This window comes from Mustela nigripes, chromosome 4, assembly GCF_022355385.1.
Source record: "Mustela nigripes isolate SB6536 chromosome 4, MUSNIG.SB6536, whole genome shotgun sequence".
NCBI lineage: Eukaryota > Metazoa > Chordata > Mammalia > Carnivora > Mustelidae > Mustela > Mustela nigripes.
In genome coordinates, this window is record NC_081560.1 from 28,497,501 (window position 1) to 28,517,672 (window position 20,172).

The window sequence follows — 20,172 nt, forward strand, 5'->3', positions numbered from 1 at the left end:
AAAAAACCTTTAAAGGAGGACATGTGATGTATTGAGCACTGGGTGTTATATAAAACTGATGAATCACAGACCTCAGAAACCAATAATATAGGTTAATTAATTGAATTTAAATTTTAAAAAGGTTTTTTTAAAAAAAGACAACTCTTCCTACTTAGGACAATAAGATTTAAGATGGTGCCATGTCAACGCCGTCTGAGAGGGCTTTTCGGTATACAAATTCCTGGGTTGAATTTGTAATTAAGAAACAACCAGTGGGGCGCCTGGGTGGCTCAGTGGGTTAAAGCCTCTGCCTTCGGCTCAGGTCATGATCTCAGGATCCTGGGATCGAGCCCCACATTGGGCTCTTGCTCCACAGGATGCCTGCTTCCTCCTGCCTCTCTGCCTAGTTGTGATTTCTCTCTGTCAAATAATTAAAATATTAAAAAAAAAAAAAGAAAAGAAAAGAAAAAAGAAAAGAAACAACCAGAAACCATTCTAAGGACAACTCCCATTTGAGAATCACCGACGATGTTACCTGGGGTGTGTTTCTTCCTTTGTGACTGGAAAGAATTTAACCAACAGTTCTCTTTCTCTCTGGACTCTGCTTATGGGACATTAATATGCTCTCTTTGTATTGATACAACCTCACCCTCTCTCTCTCTCCGCTCCAAGGGTAGGACAATGCCTAACATAGAGCAGGTGCGGTGGAAGGAAGGGAATGAAAGGTTGGAGGGAGGGAAGCAACAGGAAATGGGTTTGTCTCTTGGAGAGGAATATAGGAAATGAGTAATCAGCCCACACTGGAACGAGACAGATTTTGTAACCCTGATGATGGCTGAAAGTGTGGTTTGCTGAACAACTCACGTTATATGGAGAATATGAAGCAGGGTTTGGGAGTTTTGCTACAGTTCCGCTGTCCCTGCCTACAGAGAAGCTCTGCCTTCAGTCCCCTTGGCTCCCAGCAGCAATGGCTGAGGGCTGATACTGGGAAGCCTTCCGTTTATTGGGCATGAGCGGATTTTCTAGACTCTGAAATAGATTTAGTCTAAGAGCTGTCAAAATAGAAACATTTACCTTGAGGAGGACTTATTTAGTTTGTCCAGATTGTATCTAACAACCACTCAAATCAAACTGACACTAATACACATCTCCACAATGTGGTGGAACAACTCTGTGGGCAGACCAGGAGCTCGATCCCGGCTCCACTCCCACTGACCAGTGGTAGACGCTTAGGTGTCCTCGCCAAATATGTCGCAATAGTAAGTATTTAGTGGGTGAGGTGACACACCGGGAGGGTTATTCTATCTTCTGGTGAAAGAGGAGGAAGAAGTTGGTGCACAAGTAGCAGGGTGGGGAGACAGAACACAGAATGAAGGCAGGCCAGTGAGGGTGTGTTCCCAGGCAGGCGGCGAGACTGTACGTTCTGCTTCCACGTGCAGAGCCAGGCTGGAGGCAGAGGCGCGCTGCCGGCCATCCAGATTCTCAGCGAGGCTGTTCAGTGGCAGCAGGGGCTCTGATGAAGGGTCTCTCTCAATGGTTGGCAGAGAGTCAATATTAACAAGTAAACTTTAGCCGAAGAACATGAGCAAAGTGGTTCTTCAGCTCACACGATCCTCAGAGGACCCTTTTAGAGAGCCCCAGGAATCACGGGAAGAAGCCTCGAGAAGAAAAGGCCACGATGCCTCAGGGCCCCAAGTCGGGACTAACGAACCAGTGTTAACACCCCTCTCGTTGGGCCCACAGGCTGATGCGAGGCCCGGGGACATTCAGGCTTCATATTTTACCCCAGTTTCAGTGTAGGAATGCAAGCCAGCTGCCTCTTTTCAGTCTTGACAGAATCCACCTGACTAAACGAGGGAAAGATTAAGTGGTTTCGGCATTCAGTGCTGAGCCTTACAATCTCATGGACGGAGGGAGAGAACAGCTTCCATCTTGCGTCGATTGTACCTTTCATAAAAACCCGATGAGAGCAGCGCTGCGTGAGCTCAGAAATTCCTGACTTCTGAAAAGCTCTGTCAGTTAAGGTCCTTACATGTGATCGACAAAGATGAATCAATCCTAGACCCGGCTTTAGCTTTCCAAAAGGATCTATATGAATTTGGTTCTCAATTTTAGGAGTTTGCAGCTTCCTGGAGATGAATAATCCTTATTTTGTTAATAACTCAGGGCCACATTAATACTGCGTATGTGGATGCTTATGAAAGATAAAATAACAATAATAACAGGTTTGCTGTCTCTTGCCAATGTTGTTACAAGCATTCGCTGTGGCAAATGACAAGATCCATGACATAGTAGGCAGAACAGTATCAGAGCACATGGCATCTTTTTTCTGTGTAAGTGTTCGCCTTCTTCAAAAAACCCCTGTCATAATGGTAAAGCGAAGGGACTATGGAGGAAACCACCAGGAAATAAGTTTTCACTCGAGTATCAATTCTCCTTTCACTTTAAGACATGATTTTTATAAAATTAACTGGTTTCAGATTATAAATTAGAGTCTTTAACAAATGGATAGTGCAGGCAGAAGAGATAAACACATTTAACTTTTTATTTTGTTAAAGATCTACTTATTTGAGAGAGAGCGTGTGCACATGTGCATGTAGGCAAGTGCAAGGGAGGCACAGAGGGAGAGGGAGAGAGAGAATCCTAAGGAGATTCCTCACTGAGCATGGTGCCTAACTGGGGCTCTATCCCAACACCTGAACTCATAACCTGAGCCAAAATCAAGAGTGGACGCTTAACCAACTGAGCCACCCAGGCACCTGACATAGAGAAACATATTTTAAATGCACGATGTAATTAGATTATTTTCAAGAATGAAACTAGAAAACTTCGACTTCCTACTTACGTTAACATTTTATGATTTTTTTTTTTTTTTTTAAAGATTGACAGAGAGAGATGACAAGCAGGCAGAGAGGCAGGCAGAGAGGCAGGCAGAGAGAGAGGAGGAAGCAGGCTCCCTGCTCAGCAGAGAGCCCGATGTGGGGCTCAATCCCAGGACCCTGAGAGCATGACCTGAGCCGAAGGCAGAGGCTCAACCCACTGAGCCACCCAGGCGCCCTGACATTTTATGATTTTTACATGACAAAAATTTCGGATAAAATGTTCTTTAGTGAGACATGTATAAATTGTATAAAAAGATGGGTCCTCTTTGAAAAGGTCCTTCCTTCCTCCTTTTGGAATTACTGATTTTTGTAATATAATAAAAATTCATATGCATCTGAAACAGAAATCTGGAAGAAAAAGATTTCTCCAAACAGCTTACCAAAACGACTAACCCTCTCGACTCCATCAATAATTGCTTTGTAATCCAAATTTTCTTCTAATCCAACCTATTAAAGAAAAGAGACACTCTAAGAATGGAATAAAATATTTGATTAACTCTTCAATAAAATGAAAAGATTAGTGAATTCCATTTTAAGTCTCCAAAAGTAAAATCCTCCCAAGGCATACTTCCCCCCCCCCCCCACAGCAAGATAAAAACAAATAAAGCAAAAACAGCTACCTTTGAAGTTTTCCACTGCGAAAAATACACTTTAAAAATGCTGATTCCCAGTCTCTGTTCTATATCATTATGATGTTTTGCATGTACACATAAGCAAATCTGCGCACTCCCGGAACCATTTGCTCCAGCTGGAAGTGACGTACCCAATTAATGAATGCAAGGGTCCCCTTTTAAAAACACACCAGCCAAGGAGTGGTTCTGTTTGAAAATGATCACAACTTATTCCACCTGCGAGCACTTGTATTTGTTAAAAAATATGCCTTGTTATGTCACATCGTGTGATTAAAGAAGAAATTAAGTTAGCATTAAATCTATATAATGATTACCTCGAATAAAACGGATAAAGCTCTTAACTTCCCTTTTCCTTTTACTGCTTCCTCAAAACTTGAAAATCGGTCCGCATCAAAGCAGTAGATCTGCATCTATGAAATATAACAATGATAGCTTTATCATACACAAAGACATCACAAAAGTCACCAAAGAGACAATAAAATAATTTATCAATTCAGTAAATACTATTTGAAAAATTCTGTAAACTGTATAATCCTATATTCTGTAGAGTTTCAAAATATTTTATGAATTCCATGTATGTACAACTGTACTTACTATCACTTATCATCCTCAGTGAGGAGGGAAATGCAAAGTTAGACACATCTGGGAGAGAAATGGCCACTTTGACATTACCAGGGCATACTGGGGTAGTAATACACTAGAACAATTATCTAATGTTATAAATTCTCAAATGTTATTTTAACCATTTTGCTGGAATTCTTTCAAATATGGTTTCATTCTTTGATGGGACACACCTCTCTTGAGGGTCTGAGTTACCTTTTTTGGACATTATCATACTGCATTCTTTTTTTTTTTTTAAAGATTGATTTATTTATATATTTGAGAGAGCACGAGGCAGGGCAGAGGGAGAGGAAGTGAGAGCGGATGCACCCCCCAGGTACATGCTATTAATAGTAAAACTCGAAAGGAGTTTCACTTGGTGTCTTTTTAAAAAGATACCAAGAAGAATTTTAAGTTCCTTATTTTAAGTGTCCTCTTCTCCTGCCGGACTATATTCCTTGTTAATTTCTACTTCAGCCCATGTGTCTGTTGACAATGGCTCCTACTCTCGCTTATAATTCGGTGCTCCCCATGTCATGAGCTTGGAAATCAGGTAATGTAGCTAGTTAGGAGAATAATTAAGGGGAGAGCAGAAAGCCTCTGTGAAGACCAATGCGTGGCTGGGGGGCTATGACTGCAGAAACAGCAGGTGTTGGGCTGCTGTGAGAATGGCAGTGGCTCCTGCCTTGGGTGATCGCAAAGCCTTTTCAGAGAAAGGACTGCTCAACTAACCCCTAAAGGATAAGCAGCATAAAAACTGAACGATGAAAAAGCAGAAGAGGTGAATGTATGTTCAAGTCAGTGGGGCCAGTAGGCCAGAAAGAAGAACTGTGGGAAGCGGGAAGTAATTGGTTGTGATTGCGGCTGAGCACGTGAGACAGAAGAGGAGACGGGGCTGCAGGGGCCCCGCCAGGAAGCCCATGAGATAGTCCCAACCCTTTGCTCCTGAGAGCGTCAGAGAACACTGGATGCACTTCGCTTAACAGGAGTGGGAGGTGGCAGGCCTTTCGGGGAAGGGGGCTCAGAATGGAGGAGAAGACGACTAGAGAGAGAGGGAGACCAGCTGGGGGACATTTAACAATCTAAGTTAGCGACGAAGGTAATTTGAACTTTCTTCTGCCCTCCCACATCATTTAGGAGCAGAACTGAGAAGACCTCCTTGTAGGATGCAGGAGACCAGGAAAAAAAAAAAAAGACCAAGTCAAGGATATCCCCGAGTTCTGCTGCTTGCACAATTACATGGAGAGAGTTTAAAAAAGGAGAAGCAACAAACAATCCCTCTTAAGATTCAAGTTCTTGAGAACTTGAGAGGCTTTTTAAATAAGAAAAATATCTGAGGTTTAATGCACAGATTCTGTACCATTTATTTGGCTGGTTTAGGGCTTTTCTTGTTGTTAGGGTTTTTCTTGATTTTTCCTCTTTGCTCTCAATAAGTAGTATTGTGACATAGCAAACTCCCTGAAGTGACAATGTTATATGTTTAATGGATTGACTTCTATTTCTTTGACAAACCAAATTTGATAAATGTGCTTCTCCTTAAGGATATTTAATATATTGAAAAACATAAATTTATAAACTATAAATTTGAATGTGCTTATCCACATCAAAAATTTTTAGTCCTTTAACAGATAATTCACTTGTCTTATTTTTATTATCAGTAACTATTTTGACTATAAAAGTAATACAGTTTTATTATAAATAATTTCAAAAACATGGGAATTTTAAAGGATAGGAGAAAAGGTACCTAAAATGCCATCACCCAGGGAAAAATCACTACTCATGTCTTCTCGGTTTCCCTCAATTATTTTTACAACAGTAATAATTCCCTCTCTCATTTAATCCTCATAATAACTTCATAAGGCAGGTGCTACTCTTATGTCAATTTCACAAGCGAGACACGGAAGCTTAGGTCAATTAAATATTTGTATAACGTTACGTCTATAACACCTAAATGGTGAAGTCAGTATTCAAACCTAGTCCATTCAACTTAGACTCTGGACCCTCAGTCACTATTTAATTAGTTTTCACATTTCACAAAATCAGAGTATTAAATACTGTGCATACTATTTTACATCCTGCTTTTAAAAAGCAGTAATATCTTAAAAAAGAAAAACCCATTAATATATTTTGATGAATTTTTGTGTAAATAAATTATTCAAACATACGGTTTTTATAAGACCTGTAATATTCCATCACAATGGAATTTAAAATATATTTTTATTTTTCAGTAATCTCCCAACCCCGAGATCAAGAATAGTAGGGTCTACTAACTGAGCCAGCCAGGAGCCTTTCCATCATAATGTATTTATAATCATTTCCTTTTCTTTCAACTTTTTGTTATTTTTGTAAATAAATCTTGGCACATACATTTTTGAGCATGTCTTATTTTTTAGACTAAATTGTTAAAAGTGGAAATGGTGGGCATTGGGAATGAAACATTTAAAGTTCTGGATAAAAACAAGCAAACTACCAATTTAATACTCTTTCCACACATGTATGAAAGTGTTTGTTTTACTGCATACTCATTATTTATTAGAATTATATACATGTATATAACCAATTTTAAAGTTGAAAAATGTTCTCATTTATTTAGCATTTCTTTGATTCTCCAGTAAATTGATAAAATTTCCCCTTTTTTCCCCTCCTGAGCTGTGGAAGGAATTTCATTTATTTCTTCACTCATCAGCATTTGCTGGTCAGATGTCTACAGGGTGGCCCTCTGAGTTGCCAGGAAGTGGAAAATCAAGTATGATCGTTATTGAGTTTAGTCTAATGAAAAAGGAAGATGCTAAACAAGAAACAAAATATAACTATAAATTATAAAATTGGATTAGAAGTTAATCAAATTATATGCTACATAAAATCTCAATGATTTAGAAAATGAAACAGTGGCCAGTGGAACCAGGGACTTACCTCAAGTGGAAACTTCTGTCCTTCTAAACTATGTTCCGATCCTTCAGAAGACATGTTGCATTTTCCCCAGTGGAAAGTGATCTTGCTTGCTTTGAACACCACTTCTGAAACTCCTCCACTGAGACGGTAGTCATTAGTGAGATTAATTTCCACTTAAAAGAAAAAACACAAAGTTGTATCTATGCTTCAGAAAATCAAAATTATAAATTTCAACTAAATTTTCTCCTATCAAAGATACACTAAGAAAGTCATTTATTTGATAAATAAATAACATAGTAATAATAAGTAATCATAATAATAAAATAAATACAAAAGAAGTCACCATTTGGAAGCTGAACTTGTAACTCTGCAAAATACATTCTGTGTATCTTATTGCCCCAAATATAAACTAAAACAAACTTCGATTTGACTCTAACAGCAGAAGACGCCAGTCCACCTGCCCTCTTCCATTTGGTGTGCTAAGACTGCCATTACCCCAGAGCTCTGCTTTCCTAAGGCATTTGATGGTAGTGAGGGGACACAGCAAAGAGAGAAGGAACAGAATAGTGGAGGAGAAATCATCTCTTGGGAGTGCCCCTCACTTCTCACTTTCAACCCTTCCTACTCCTTATCAGGCAGGTGTTTTCGTCCCATGTCCTGATCCCTACAAGCAAGCATCATCCCAGGCTTCATCAGGCTCTGGAACTTCTGTCCCACACCGTGGCAAAGCAGGTGGGAAATCCATTCCCACTGATGGGTCTTGGCCATGTGATGTTTGGCAACTCAGAATCTTAAACTCTCCTATTTGAGTTCCACAGCAGATATTTTGACTTTATTTTACAAATGATCTAAAGATTAATGTTTCTTTTGAGAGCCTTATGCTAGATTTTAATGTCTCTCCATCAGATTTAAATAGTCTTTGTTCTATCAGGCAGGAACCACTTGTTTCATTAGGGACTGAATCCAACACTGCAGCTAGCTAGCTAAAGGTCTAAACTTCCCTCAGTAATAATAACAACAACAAGCACAACAGCAACATTCATGGGTCACTTCCAATGTGCTATACTTCACAGAGTACTTTACATGTGTTAAACATTTGATTTTTATAGAACTTCACACAATGAAGAAAGAGATACCATTATAGTCTATGTTAATGATAAGGAAACTGAATCAGAGAGAGCTTAAATAATTTGCTAAAGTTTCCACAATTCATAGTTCCACTTTAAAGTGCCAGTAGTGAACCTAAAAAGCATGTTCTAAGGATAAATTGACCTTGACCACACTCCACTAAGAAAAATAAAGCAGAGGTTACACGCTTTACATCTCTGTAACATCCTTCGAAACTGGTAATGAAAATGTCAAGATTTGGGACAACATGCTTTTATGAATTTAATTAACATCTTACAATATATAATAATTTTATTAATTATTCATTGAGAAACAATGAATGTTTATTATGTATCAGGAACTGATATAGAAAAATTCTTAGCCTTATGGGACCTAAAATGAAATTACTACATTCAAATAATTGCATTACCAAAATATCAGTAACAGAGAAAGAATTCACTAATGATAAAACCACTCAACATAACTCCTATTATAACTTAGAATATTTTTCCTATGAGTTTGTTTTTATTCTATAACTTCCTGATATACATACAATTTTATTTAAAATATGGTATCAGAGAAGGAATGCTCTTTACTTTTCAAGACTATTTTGTCCCTCTACTGTTCACTGGAATTTTTTATGGTATTATAATTTGCATGTTTAGAAAAAAAAAGACAGTCTTTTTAAAAAAAGCAGTTACAGAGTGCTTCCTAAGGACAGTATATAATTTTAAACTTTCTATATAGAAATGCTACTGATTTCTTTGTTAATATTTAATTATAGATGATTGCCTTTTTTTGTACCCTAGTATTGAATGTAGCATGACTGCTGAGCAACCAGAGCCAATACGTTGTCCAAGAAAAGGAAATTCTGATTAACTAAGTGATTTAACCAGAGATGGAAGATATAAGCTGTATACTGCATTATCTTTACCACACCCTCTGGTGGAGGCATCATTATTGTTTTATTATTGAAGAATACGATGTGATGACTGTGGTCATTTTATTCTTATACACATTTTCAAAATGTTATCGAAACTTCCCATTTACTGTGTTTTATTTGGTTTCTTCTACCTTTAGCTTCTATGCAGTTCATAGAATATCACACAAAGAAAATGAAATGAAATAAAATGAAGGACATGAAAATGAAATGAAACTGATATAAACATACTGTAAGCCCAATGAACATATTAAAGTCACAAACAAAATGCAAACAGTTTACCTGTTTTCCCAGTGTTATGAATGAATGTGTTTTCCAAAGACGTTTTATCCCAACCCTGAAATTTAAGTTTCTTTAGATTCACATTGACTTGGGTAAGATCTTCATCGATATTGATAGGAGACTGTTTGGGGCTACTACATGTTGGGTATTTCTTTCCCCAGTTTTTTTGATTCAGTGCTCCTAAGGAAAGGAAAGAGTAAGAAGTTAGTTTCTTAAATTAATATGCAAAAGCTACATTTTATATTATAGAGTTGCTCATATGTTCCATAAAAATAGATACAATAGTAGAAAAAAATGGAATCTCTTTGAATCAGTTCATTAAACAAATGTGCATGGGTATGGGTTCTGGGCTCTACTGGGATACACTATAAAAAGAGGACTAAAAGAGAAGCTATGTCAAGTTCAGGGTTCAACAATGGCTTTGCTTAGCCATCAGACTCTTCCAAATCAACAGAAAGCCTAACGGCTGTATCAGGTAGTTTGGATGAGCCCAGGTTCCAGACTGAAATGTGTCCAGATGGCAGGTGTTAAATTCTGACTTCCTTAGCACTCTCAATGGGAGTCGTTTCCTTCAGACCTTCTGTCACCCCTGCCTTTCAATGATCTGGTTTAACTGTCATCTGCTCAGGGTCTGATTTATAAAAACATAATCACCATGCTCTCCTTGAAATATCTCCTCCTCTCTCTCACTCTTTTTTTTTTTTTTTTTTGGTCATGAAGTCTACCAGGTTTTATGAAACAGAAAACAAGGTTTCTATAAAGATTTTGCCTATGCTGCCTTTATTTCATGCTACCTGAAATAAAGGTTATGAAATGAAGGTTATCTCTTGTAACCTTGTCATTGGATATGACCTTAGCTAGAGCCCAAGCAACACAAAGAACAGGTATGTTTTATTTAAAAGTCTTAAACTTTTCTCTTTCTACCTGTCTCCCGCGATCCCACCCAAGAACAGGGTGGTAGCAGTTTTGGGCTTATCTCCCTTTCAAAGGCTTCTCTTTTAGAAAATGGGTCTGGGTGGGGCGCCTGGGTGGTTCAGTCAGTTAAGCTTCCACCTTCTGATCTGGCTGTGATCTCAGGGTCCTGGGATCAAGCTCTTCCTCCGGGCACACTGCTCAGCAGGAAGTCTGCTTCTCCTTCTTCCTCTGCCCCTCCCCACCACTCATAGGGTCTCTTTCACTCTCTCTCTCTAATAAATAAAATCTTAAAAAACAATAAACAAAAACCAGAAAATGAGTGTGGGTAAAGCCACGATTTTACATGGTTAATGTTTAGAGAAATTAGAAGTAAGCCTATCCTCCACAAAGCCCTAGACTCTGCCATCTTGTTTTTTTGATAAAGGCTTCAGAGAAGATTTTCACTTCCATGCAAAGTGACAAAGTGAACTTTGCATAATTTAGGCCCAGGAAAGAAATGTTAATTAGTCATGCCATGAAATGGCCTAGATAGCCAGGAAAAATGAGGTAATTCATCTCCTTGTGAGCATCTACAAAAATCAATAGGTGCTGAAAACTCATTTTATTTTAAAATCTAGCTCTATTCCTAGAGAGAGCTGGAATGTGGTATGCTTTAAATTTGCCCAGGGGTGCATATTTTGGCTTCCAGGAACAGCTTTAATGATTTGAGTAATGATATGTTAATTTCACTGTAAAGAACTCTGGCACGCGGGAAAGAAAACACTGTTTGCTTCACTAATGTCAGTGCAAGAGAAGCGGAGAAACCACACATGCACCAACAAGACCCTTTGTATTGCTTACATTTTTTAATGCGCTGCAAGAAATTTTCAAGGACCCTTAGGAAGAGTCTCATGGTTGTGGTGCCACAAACACTGTAAAGTGTCTAGTAACACTGCATATGATTAATAAGCCTGCTATTTCCCACATCATTTAGTGTTCATCTCTGTGTGTGTTCGAATCTGGCATATCCCCCACTAAACACCTGGATTTCTGCCCTGAAGTAAACTCCTCCTACGATCTCGGTCATCCTCTGAACATGAAAGTCATCCCCGTGCCTCTGGTTCCTTCCCACCAAGCCCTTTTGGGTCGACTCTCAAATTATATCCTTATCAGCCAGCTTCTCATCCCGACTGTCTCCAGCCTCGTCCAAGCCACAGTCCCCGTGAGCCTGTCTCTGTCTTGCTATCTCACAAGCAGAATCATCATCACCTAGGAGATTGTTAGGGAGCGTCAGGCCTCCATCCTAACGTTGCTAAGTCAGAATCTAATTTTAACCGGATCCCCAGAAGATTCATATACACATTAAATTTTGAGAAGCAATGGCTTAGACATCTCCAGTGCCTTCTAATAGGTCTCCAGCTTCTTCTCTGGTCCCCCATCTCCAAATCCGTTCTCCACCTACATGGTAGGCAAAATTCTGAGATGCCCCTGGCCAACTCCCACACTCGGTTGTACAGGTCCTGTCTAATCTCTTCTACTCAAAGATGGGCAGGCTGTGAATATAATGGGATAGTCATTCCCTTAATTGGGTTACGTTATATGACAAAGGTGATGGGAGTCCCTGCTGCGGATAATGTTCTGTTACAGAAGGCTCAGTCACAGCAAATTGGAGACAGGAGAGAAAGATTCAAAGTGTGAGAGATTCTCCTGCTGGCTCTGAAGCAGTAGGCCACGAGGCTGGAAGAGGGGTACATACAGCTAGGATCTGAGAGCACCCCCAGGCTGACAGCCCAGAAAAACAAACATATAATATGTTAGTTACAGAAAGACAAATGCTGTTTGAGTCCGTTTATAGGAGTAGCTAAAGTCACCAAATTCATAGAGAGAGAAAGCAGAATAGTTACCAGGAGACAGGGAGGGGAAGCTGTTGAATGGGTACAGAATTTCAGATTTGCAAGATGAAAAGGTTCTGGGGATGTGTTTCACAAGTGTGAGTGCATTTAACACTACTGAACTGTATACTTAAAAAACGGCTAAGATAGACAATTTTATGTTCTTTACCACAGTGGAAAAAATGGTAAAGATGGCAAAAACAAACAAACAAAAGACGGGGACCTGGATCTCAATCCTGCAAAAAAAGAAGTGACTCCTGTTGACAAGCTGTATAAGCCCTAGGCCGTGCAGGAGCACATGGCCCTGCTAGCATCATGGCTGTAGACTTAGCAGACCCTGAGCAGAGACCCAGTTAAGTAGTCCCTTCTCTCTGACTCCTGACCCATGGACACTAGCAGATAATAAATGTGTTCAAAAGCCACACAATTTGGGGTGCCTGGGTGGTTTGGTCGGTTAAGCGTCTGACTCTGGATTTCCTTTCAGGTCATGATCTCAGGGTCGTGAGATTGAACCCCGAGTGGAGCCCTGTGTCAGGCTCCGTACTCAATGGAGAGTCTGCTTAAGTTTCTCTCTCGCTCTCTCTCTCTGCCCCTCCCCCTGCTTGCACTCTCTAAATAAATAAATGAATAAATAAATAAAATCTTTTAAAACAATAAAATAAAAGCCACTGAATTTGTAGGAATTTGTTATGCAGAAAACTAGTACAATTAGTATCTACAGTAAACTTTTAATATATATATCAGATCATGTGTCACTTCCTGATCTGGGTCCCTCTAATACCTTTCATTCCACTCAAAAGAAAATATAAGCTCTTTACCAGGACCAAGAGGTTCTCTAAGATACCATCATTCCTATTCTCTCCCATCTCATTTCCTAGCCCCCAGCATTAATCACTCTGTTCCGTCACACAGGCTTCTTTTCTTTCCCTGGAGCGTGGGAAGCCATGGTTCTTGGCACTTGCTGTCACTTCTTCCAGGAACACTTCCTGGACTGCTTTGCCCAACCCCCCAATACCCCCCCACCCTCCCCACAAGGCCCACTCACTCACTCTCCCACTTCTATCAGGTCTTTGCTCAAATGCATCTCTTCAGGGAGACTCTGTCTGAACGTCCTGCATAAAAAAACACTTCCCTCCCTTGGTGATTCTCAATCCTCTCTCTTTACTTTATTTTTGTTCTCTTAAAATATTATGTTTATTTATTTGTTTCCACACCCCAGAAGCTAGAAATAAAAAAAAGCCTGGGACATAGTACATGTTCCATAAATACTGGCTCAATGCCTAAAATCAGACAAATAAAAAATGATCATTGCTTTTGTTTCCTAAGTGTAAAACCTCAAAGAGATCTAACATGAAATGTCAACAGAAATAAATAAACAATTAAAGAAACATTTCTAAAATCAGCGGTAAGTCATATTTGACCATTCATGACATGACAACTTTGTGGGCTAGTCCTAATAAACTTCAAGGTCTGTAAATTTAGACATTTTATATCCCAATAATGCTAAGTGACTGGATTATGTTTGAAGTGTATCAAATGATTACACTGAGTGTGGACCCAGTTTAACACACCAACTAGATCATGGTGCCAAGGACAGTACACATTCAAGAAGACTCCTGAAGGGCAGTGGGGAAGTGGAAGGGCAGGCGAGGGCAGGTTCGGGCCAGGAATCCTGCAGGCTGGGACGAGGCTCCGGGACCCACGTTCACCTCTGGGTCGCCCCCAACCTCCGCGCACGCCCACCTCCCAGCCCCTCTCCCCAATCAGCCCTCTGTCCTGCCAGCCCTTTCCGCGCTCTGCTGCCATCTCCCCCCACAGGCGGCCTGCCTCCTTCTGAACCCCTTACCTTTCCATTCTTAGGGCTGCCTTTAAGAACAGGGTCACCCGCCTCATGGCACTGGGTCCTGACTGAGTCATCACCCCTCCCACCTGGCTTTCCTCCGACCTTTTCCTTCTCCAGCACTTCCCCTTCCTCCACCCACTCAAAAACAAAACAAAACAAAACAAAACAAAAAAACCCCCAAACAAACTAAAAAGAAGAAGAAAAAAACAAAGACCTTTGAATTTTTGTGATTAAAAGACCAAAATGAAAAAAAAAAAATCCAGAGTTTTTTCGGCAAAAGTCTGTAACACAGAAAAAGTTCATAAAAATAATAACTTGAGGTTCTTCTTGCAAAGGACTCTAGAAACAAGGTTGTTTCAAATCGTTATAAGTAGAAAGCTAAACGAGGTAAACTAATGAAGTGTTAAAATTGTGCACAAGAATGAAGCATAGATCAAAGAAACACTAAGTAGATTTTACCTATCTTTAATAATGAAATATTAGATTAATCTTATGCTTAAACATTATTTTTTAAATTTCCAAATTAATAGGTTTAATGTCACAACTGGAAACGTCAGCGGTTAAAGGCAGGTTGATGTACCTGAGGAAGCAGGTGTACAGACAGAATTCATTAGAACTAGATTGTATCCACCTGAGTGTTATTAGCAACTATTGTGAAGGGAGAAATTAGGACTCACTGTGGTTGCAACAGAAGATTATCAGGGTGATTACCCATAGAAGACTGCAGAGTATTAAATGTCAGCTCTAGACAATTAAAATAAATTACTCATTCACATACCCATACATTCTTTCATCCACATATTGCCTCATCTGAATTAGTATCATTCCTATAAATTTCCTGTTGCTTTCCTCTATGGGAGCACTTCACAGACTGTATTTTGTTTGTTAATTTATCTAACTCATCTATATGGTATTGCCAAACTTTGAGTCTGGCACATAGCAGAAATAAATAAAATGCTTGTGATATAGTCCTTGTGCACCAAATGAATATATTCAATATTTACATTCTGTGCCTTCTCTATTCCAAACAGAATGGAAAGTAATTCTAGACTCTGTGGGAGATCTGCAGGAGTTCACGTTTGTTTGATGGTCTGTTTATTCTTGCATTCCAGAAGGTGGGGGCGGGGGGAGGCCTGTGAAGTCTGAAGTAGACAAATGCCTAAAGGAGTAGACAGGATGGAAATAAATGTGAGATCAAAAGCACATAATGGAGGCGTTGAGGGAAACATAGAATATTGACAGGCAGAAGGAACCAAGATCAAACCAGGGTGGTAGAAAAGTTTGGGCAGTGCGCAGAAAGAAGTGAGCCATCTAGCTTGGTCCAATGAGCAAGCGTGGACATCAAGCAATTCTAGAAGGAGAGGAAAGGCAGATTGATCAATTGTCCCCAGATAGGCCAATGGGAAGCACAGAGACTCAGGAAGAGTCAGGAGCTCACAGCTGCCTTATCAGAGAGATTAGATTAAGTCAGCAGGAAGGCGGGAAAGGAAGAAACAGAGACACTTCTTAATCTGGGGCAATTTCAAACGCATCTTCTATTGTCTTCATTCTTACAGAATCCCTGGGCAATGGACTGAATGCCCCAAATTTCATGTTAAAAATTATAACATGATCCCCAGTGTGATGGTGCTCAGAGATGGGGCCTTTAGAAGCCGATCAGATCACAAGGGCAGAGCCCTTCTGAATGGGGTTAGTGCCCTTATGAAAGAGATCCCAGAGAGATCGCTCATCCCCTCCCCCCACCCTGTGAGGTTACTGTGGAAAGACAGTGATCTAAGGAAGCAGCCCTCACTAGCGCCTTCATCTTGAACCTCCAACCTCCAAAACCATAAAAAGTAAACTTACGTTGTTTACAAGTTACTAGTCCCTGGTATTTGTGATAACTGCCTGAGCAGCTAAAACACCTTGTTATACTTATTTGTCTGTCTCTTAATCACACTGTAATTTCAGTACCTTTCTTAGAATCTGGCACTTAGGGATTAAATAATTGTTTCTCGAATGAATCCGTACTTCAGATAAGATCTCTGCAGTTACCTACCCTTCGGTGTTCTTGTACTACACATCTTGACCAATGAGCTCTCTAACTTGAAACACAGTTTTAAATACATTCTGTGTAGAAAAATATTAGTCCACCAGTACCTGGTATAAAAATATCAACCGAAGAAAACCAAAGTTTAAAATAAAGAGGAATGAGTTAAAAACAACAACAACAACAAACAACAACAAAAAGCCAATGCAGGTTTTTAATATTTGGAGAAGAAAGTGAGAAAGGGATGAAAATGAAAGGAAATTCAAAGAAAAAACCATTTTGCTTTCTTTGTGCATTATTCCTGTTGAATCCTACCTTCCAGTATCAGAAAAATGGATAAAATAATTTTAATACATATATTTATAATAATTATAGTATTGGGTAAAGTATTGAGCAGAGAGCCACTGAAAATTCCTAGAAATGATAAAAATCCCAACGTTTACTTGTTATTCTTTAAAGATTTATTTATTTGAGAGAGAGAGAGTAAGCGAGCAGGGGGGTTGAGGGCAGAGGGTGAGGGAGAGAGGGGAAAGAGAGAATCTTAAAAGACTGTGCTAAGCACAAAGCCCGAGCTGGGGCTTGACCTCAAGACCCTGAGATCAGATCTGAGTTGAAACCAAGAGTTGGACACTTTAATGGGACACTTTAACCCAGGTGCCCCCCAACATTTACTTTTTTTTAAGGTTACCGTAAACTGCTGATGTTTACCAAGATTTGAACAATAGGACACTTAGAACTGATTCTTTAAAATTGTTAATAAAAATATATACTTCTTTTAATCTTAATGAATTACTTTTCTAGCCCAGTTTTGATGTAAGAAAATGTTTGCCTGTCTTCATATTTACATATAAAAATATTAATGAGCCGATAGAAATGTAATATTGAAGTGTGGAGTGTGGTTAGGACTGTAGCATCTATTATTAATTGCCTTGAATTAACTCCACTCGAAATTCCACACACTGTAAGTTGCAGCTTTATAAATTACTAGGGGCTTCCTTCCTATATGCTAAAGAATCTAATAAAAACCAAAATATAAGTCACTGAAATAGTATAAAGCTATTGGTAGTGAATGACTTGGGTCAAATATCAGTTAAATCCAATATAAAAATGAAACAAATCAGTGTTATTATCAATGAAAATTCAGTACAGAACTTAGAACTCCAGCACAAAGGAAAGATGATTTATTTAAGGAGACACTTTTCAGATGCTGCAGTCATCTGCTTGAGAAAGGGGGCTTCCTCAAAGATAAGAAACAAGAACATACCAGTAAATGTCATCACATAAACTAAAAGCAAAGAAGGATGTCTGAGCTAACTTCCCATGGTGGAAGCAAGAATGAGGATGCATTTACATGCACACATTAGCACGGCTGTTTCTGTTCCTGGCCAAACAGAGGTTTTCTGGGGCTCCCAAGAGCAAAGCAGTTGGCGAATATAGATAATGGTTGTTATTAGAACTGGACTGAAAGCAGATCAAATGCAAACAACTTCAGAATGAGAAGCTGTTTAGTCAAGACCTCATTTTCCTTTCTCTTCTGTCTTGATGGGACCCTCACATCAGGATAGCAGAAAATCTTGGCAAGCCTGGTCCATATATCCAGTTGAGACATGTCAGGGAAGGTAGATACCAATTGATCTAGAAAAATGCTAGCACAAATGTTCCTTAAGCATTAAAATATTTAAGAAAATAGATCCATGAATACAGAGAACAAGCTGGTGGTTGCCAGAAGGGAAGGGAGGGGGGGAGATGGACACAAAGGAGGGAAAGGCAGTGGGAGGTTCAGCCTTCTAGTAATGGAGGAAGAAGTCACGGGTGAAACATACAGCACAGGGAATATAGTCAGTGGTATTATAATAGTACTGTATGGTGACAGATGGTAGCTTGAGCATAGCATAACTTTTTCTTGGAAAAAAAAAAAAGAAATTATTAACTGACGTTCAGTATAAATAGAGACAGAAAGATCAGAGACTTCCTTCAGAGTTCTTGTTTAAAATTTTAGGACTTCTTCAAGTTAGAAAAATCCAAAATTCACAAACAAAAAACCCTAAAAAACAATTCACAGTAAAAACGACTGCTCTATAATGCAATGAACAATAAACTTGGGTTTTTGTAGACCACAGGGAAAAGATAAAAATAGAAACTGGAAAGATCTAAGGACACTGACACAGCAAAATACTATTACTCTTAATATAGAAGAGTAAATACTATTACTCTTAATCTGTGGTGGGTGGAAGAAGAGTAAATACTATTACTCTTAATCTGTGGTGGGTGGAAATGAAATCGATAAGTAGAACAAGAGGATGCTGCTCACAAAAGGTCACAATTAACCACTGCTTTAATCCGAAAATGAAATAAATCCTATAAAGAAGTAAAGAAGAATTTATTTAAGGCAAGAAATTTGTATGGGGGGGGAGAGGTTACAACTTCCAAAATTCTGACCAGAGCACACTTGGGTGGACAACGGTACCGATGAAGTTCTAGAACCTAGGTGAGGTTTGGTGGGCTGAGGTCTGGAACCGAAGACCAAGAAAGAATTCTTGAGACATCTTTGGTGCAAAATGGTGCTTTATTAAAGCACGGGGACAGGACCCGTGGGCAGGAAGAGCTGCTGCCCTGGGTTGTGAGGGACGGCAGGTTACGTACCCTGCGGTTGGGGGAAGGTGAGGGAAAGGGAGGTTTCAACGGAGCTTTTGTATGCTAAAGAGGGCCTACTAGGTGTCCTTATCAGAGGTCTGGAGGCTTGGTCAATGTTGTCTTTTGGCAAGCCATTCACATCAAGATAGTTGGGAGACTGCTGTCTTACAGGATTGTGATCTCTGCAAGGTAACTATATGGCGGTCAGGGGGCCCTGAGGAATGTGACACATATTACCGAGGGGAACGGGTGGAGAGGGGGTGCAAGGTGCCAGCTTTTGCTTTGTCCTCAGCCAGCCTCCTGCTCCCTCATCAGCATCAGTCAATGTTGGTTGTGAGAACGGATGGAAAGAAAGACTTTGCATCTGGTTTTGGGCCTACAGACTTTGCGATGCCCACGGATGTTCATGAGGCAATAAAAAATATGGGTCTGGGAGCCATTAAGAGGACTAGAGGTAGAGGTTGAGGAACAGCATCATTTTGAATTTTTCTAACTTGAAAAAGTCCTAAAATTTTAAACAGGAACTTTGAAGTAAGTTTCTGATCTGTCTCTCTCTATGGTGGTAATTTAATGGATGTGGATATATTTCATTTTGAGCTGACAGGTGAAGAAAAGGATCAACGATAAGACCCTGGAGAGCGCTAACACTGAAGGAGCAGAAGGGGAGGGGACAGCAGCAAAAGATATTGAGGATGAATGGCCCGGAAAAGAATTGCGAATTTAGGAGAAAAGGACGTTGGGAATGTCACAAAGGATCCTTTCAACAATGAGAGATTATCCCGAAGTAGAGATCATAGCACCTGAGAGCCCGAAGGATCATGATTGAAGAGTAACTACTGGATTTGGTGATTTTGTTTAAACTGCAAATCTCATATTCCTGGAACAAAACAACTTCAGTGAAATGATGGGCCTGGAATTCAGACTGCAGTGTGTACAAGAGTGAACTGGAGGTGACAAAGCAGAGTTAAGAAAATGCTTTCTAAAAGCTTCCTGTGGAGGAAAGAACAATCATCGGGGTGCATCCAGAGATGCAGGGGTGTGTGGAATGGATTTTAACGCAGAAAGAGATTCAAGCATGCAGATGCGTGAAGGGGATACAATGATTACAAGAAAGAGTTTGAAGTTAAGGGAGGTCCGTGATCAAGGTCCACGCAAGGGGAGAAGATGGAGGAGAGGCAAAGAAACAGAAAACAATTACCAAAGAAATACGGATTTGTATCTAAGAGTTTAGAAATACGAAAAAGAGTTCATAGCACAGAGCTTCCGCTGTAAAGCATGATCACATCACATGCAAGGAAAAGAAGCGTGGGAGTGGAGCCCGCTTTTTAGAGGCACCACACACCTGTGACCTTACCTGTAACAGGGATCATAATCTCTCACTCTCAGGCTGTGCAAACTGAATGAGATACTATATGTGCATGGACTGGAGGATATATGAATCTCCTTACCCCCTTTCCCTATTTTCTCAAGAAAACTGTTAGGGAGATAGGATCATCCGCTGTGCGGGGAGAGCCAGGGAGGGGACTGGGCTTGAGGAAAATCGTGGAGAATGCAATAATGGGCAGA

At 39.8% G+C, this 20,172-nt stretch overlaps 1 protein-coding gene across 4 annotated transcripts in view; it reads right to left on the reverse strand.

Annotated features, from left to right (window-relative positions):
- PTPRZ1 (protein tyrosine phosphatase receptor type Z1) overlaps positions 1-20,172 on the reverse strand; it is a 176,974-nt gene that overhangs the window by 73,846 nt on the left and 82,956 nt on the right. For all 4 annotated transcript variants that reach the window (XM_059396505.1, XM_059396504.1, XM_059396503.1 and 1 more), the window contains exons 3-6: positions 9,315-9,494; positions 7,007-7,158; positions 3,808-3,903; positions 3,242-3,308 (exon numbers count right to left, since the gene is read on the reverse strand). In XM_059396505.1, coding sequence (XP_059252488.1) covers positions 3,242-3,308; positions 3,808-3,903; positions 7,007-7,158; positions 9,315-9,494 — 495 coding nt within the window. The remainder of the gene's footprint in view (positions 1-3,241; positions 3,309-3,807; positions 3,904-7,006; positions 7,159-9,314; positions 9,495-20,172) is intronic.